Source organism: Populus euphratica, unplaced genomic scaffold (assembly GCF_000495115.2).
Source record: "Populus euphratica unplaced genomic scaffold, PopEup_1.0 scaffold5563.1, whole genome shotgun sequence".
NCBI lineage: Eukaryota > Viridiplantae > Streptophyta > Magnoliopsida > Malpighiales > Salicaceae > Populus > Populus euphratica.
The window spans coordinates 1-3,699 of NW_011505341.1; the positions used below are offsets into that span (position 1 = coordinate 1).

A 3,699-nucleotide genomic window follows, 5' to 3' on the forward strand; every position below is an offset into this window, starting at 1 on the left:
TAAATATTTTTTTTTTCAAATTTATATTTGATCATTTATTATTATCTCAGTTATGTCTAATTAGTTAAATTCTAACATGATAAGATAATATTTTTATGACACCAAGCCATTAACATTTCTATTATAGCTCATAAGTAGCATAATTTTGGAGTAATTAATTAGTTTTGCAAAATTTATTATAGCACGATAACAAGATTTTGGAGCAATTAATTTATTATAGCACGATAATAATATTGGGATTGGGGATGGTTTACAGATTTAATCCTGACAATATGCCAATTGAATTGTGGGACAAAACCCCCTTCTTTTTTTTTAAAGAATAGGAGTTCTTCAGACTTCAGAATTTTAAATTAACAAAAAAGAAGAAAGTTCAAAACTTTCAAAACGTTCCTGTTACTCCACGAACCAGGACGAAAGATCACGTTAATGGGTGTTGAATTTTCTTTGGTCTTCTTAATTTCGTTACTTTTCTTTCCTTTTTGATTTCCAGTTTTTCATGTACTTCTGTTGAACTCACTGTGTTCGACGGTGCAATCTTATGATGTCCAATTGCGTTATTATACAATATTGTTATGAATTAGCAATTAACTTGAGGAGGGGACTGCACTGTTTATGCAATCCTGTTTTGCTCCTTTGGCTTTAGTGAAAATATTGGATTGAAATTTATTATTTAGTATTTTCGTCTGCAATGCTTGTTTAGAGAATCAATCATCCAGTGAAGAAAAAGGAGTGCACTGAAGTCATTGGTATTGAAAGTCTAAGCTGGACTTCTGAAGAGAGTAGAGCACTTAGCCAGTTACCATGTCCTGGTGCTTGGTTGCCAATATTATTGTTGTTCGTCCATTATATTTATATCTGTGACAGTTTGATTTGAAGCCATTAATGATTGGATTTTTTGAGCTAAATCCATGCTTATGTATGTTTTAGGGGTCCATTTCCTTTGGATTTTTTAGATAAAGTTTTGATAGCACGAGGTAAATGGTAATTCTTGGAGGGTTTCTTCATATTTCCTGCATAACGGGGGTTCTCTGCTCTTTCCTGCACTTTTCTGATGAACTTTGCCCATATAGGAAACTCATGACACTGATTTAATTCTACAAGGAGGGTTACAACATATAGGATAAACTAATAACAGGAAAATATTAACTTGGTGGACAATGTGTCTTTTCCAACACTTTTTTTGCAAGTAGTAGTGGTGGACAAGTAGTGTATTCAACAACTTAAAACTTGTTTCTAAGCTGCATCTTATAATTTGCAGCTCTTGGTACCTTTTGAATCTGCAAGGAAGACCGTAGGGGGGGGGGGGTTAGACCACAGAAAGCTCAAAATCCAAGTCATGGGTTTGGTTATATATAATGATAGTTCAGCTAATGAAGCAGTTAGAAGTTCCAGGCAGGTTGGAAAAACACTGAGCATGAATAACGACAATGTGATGCATAATAAAGAATTGAAAAGATCTGAATAAACGACTGGTTTTGCTTGGCAAGAGAATCCTTGATGAAAATAAAAAATGAAAGGCCAAAGTCTTAGATCTCCAAAGCTTAGGACATTGCATGTTATGTAGGATTGGATCTCGAGTGGGCTATCTTTGGCTTGGAGACAGAATAAGAAGTTGAACAGATGATGTTCAGGCATGGCCTTTTCAGTTATCTATATGATAAGCAGTTAGGTGAACTGGATGTTGGCCTAATGATTGGTTGGAAAAGTTGATGGACCACATAAATCTGACACTTTACGAGTTTTCCATCCTCACTTTCTTGGATTATTCCGAGGTCCCATAATGCCAAGAATTTACTTTGACGGTTAGGCGAATGACAGTGCAGACCATTCCCATGGAATTTGTCCTGAAATATCAGAAACCTACGTTGCCTGTATCCTGGCTTAAATAATGCTTCAATACTTACATATGACATCAATCTTAAGAGCAACATTACAATGATGCTTGAAACAAGGAATACAAGTTGTGATGAGAGCATTACCTCGTGCTTGGTTACCAATGCCTTAGTTGCCGTTTCCACTTGACCAGTAATTAGGGAATGGAACTCTGCCAGACTCGATTTCTCTGACATCCTTGATAAGAATCTCATAGTGCATCTTCACTTCCTCTGCAGATTTCCCACCCACAGCTTTGGCAACATTATGCCAGCGGTCAGGGGTGTCCTTGTCATATAAAGCCAGGGCCTTTTCGAATAGTTTGTTTTGCTTAGGTGTCCAAGAGGTGAGAGAATTGGAAGACATCAGTGAAAAATTGTGTGCAGTCCTGAAACTACTGGAGGTAAAGGGTGTTGACAGGTTCTGGAGGATTGACTGGGAAAAAAGCGAGGAACTAGTTCAGAACCCTAACACGCTTGAATTCCACAAAAGAGAAAAAAGGGAAAAGATGGTCTGTTAAGTGGGGAGGAAGATGACTTGGAAGTAAAGGGATGGTATGGTGAAGGCATCACTGAGGGAGCTCCTTATAAGCAGGGGGAGACTAGTGGGGTAAGACAGTGGGAGAATATATCTTCCTAAAGAGCAGAATATAGCGTGACTTGTCCACTCAAGAGCCACAAGATGGAGTAGAGAGTGAAACGGAAGAATCAGTATCGAAGGACAGGCTCTTTATTTTCTTAGCCGAACAATTTTCTTGATTTTTATCATTGACAAGTGGGATTTTCCTTTTCTAGTTACTGGTCGGCGGATGATACGATCAGATGTACCCTGGAATGGAATTAGCTGCAGCGATTTTACTACCTTTTGTCTTCTTACAATATGATGCTCGCACCCCTCTTTTGTTCTGCTGATAGCTGTAGCATTTCAAGAGAAAAACAATACTTTCTTATTGTCACTCGTCAAATGGAAGCTTGAGCAACTTGGTCTGGAGTTTCTGACATAAAGCAGTAGAATAGATAGTTCTTTCCAATTTTAATTGCTTATCAAATAAATCCCCATGTCTGTGAATGATTTTTTCCCCAGTCTTGGTTGGCTGCTACCATGAATATTTCTAGCTTGCTTGTTGAAAAGAACATAGGATTGACGAGTGCTCAGTGCTGCAGCTTGTTTGGTTGCAAAATCGGCAGAGTTCAGTGCTGCAGTCTTTTAGCAACTTGTGTTTAATGCCCTTCGTGTTAGGTTCGTGACATCATACACGCAACGGAAACGGGGTAATATTTAGTAACTTCTAAGCAGGGTTGTTTAAAGATTTATTATTTAAAGATTTAAATTTTTTTATTTTGAATAATTTTTTAATAATTAAGTTTGTTGTAAATCATGAGATATTTAATTATTTGATTTTTAATGATAATTCATATAAATAATCAAAAAAAAATCTAATGAATCATACATGATTTTCTTATTTAATAAATAACCTCTTTAAAATAAAAGGTATTACTTTATATCTATAAAGAATTTTAAAAACTCTATAACTAACAAAATATCTATTTATCCTTGAAATAATATTCATATATTATTTAAGGATAATTTTAAAAATTTAATAAATTAAATCTCTACTTGATTATTTTAAGACTATAATTATAATCCCTGAATTAAATATATTTTAGTATTTAATTTTTAAAATTATTTTTAATTAAATTACACTTGATTAATTATTTCAGTTTAATTTTTAACTTAATTATCTTGAGTTTATGAATCATTTACATGATTGTCACGCGATTCTTTCCACAAACACGAATGATATTTTGATATGAAATTCTCTTATAA

The 3,699-nt window shown here is 34.7% G+C and overlaps 1 protein-coding gene across 1 annotated transcript; it reads right to left on the reverse strand.

Annotated features, from left to right (window-relative positions):
* Positions 1–1,065: 1,065 nt before the first annotated feature.
* Positions 1,066–2,454, reverse strand: LOC105120213 (protein RADIALIS-like 3). The gene is made up of 2 exons (XM_011018400.1): positions 1,980–2,454; positions 1,066–1,277 (listed from the first exon to the last, which is right to left on the reverse strand). Exon 1 carries the CDS (start codon positions 2,236–2,238, stop codon positions 2,002–2,004), a length of 237 nt encoding a protein of 78 aa, XP_011016702.1. The 5' UTR covers positions 2,239–2,454; the 3' UTR covers positions 1,066–1,277; positions 1,980–2,001.
* Between the last annotated feature and the right edge of the window lie 1,245 nt (positions 2,455–3,699).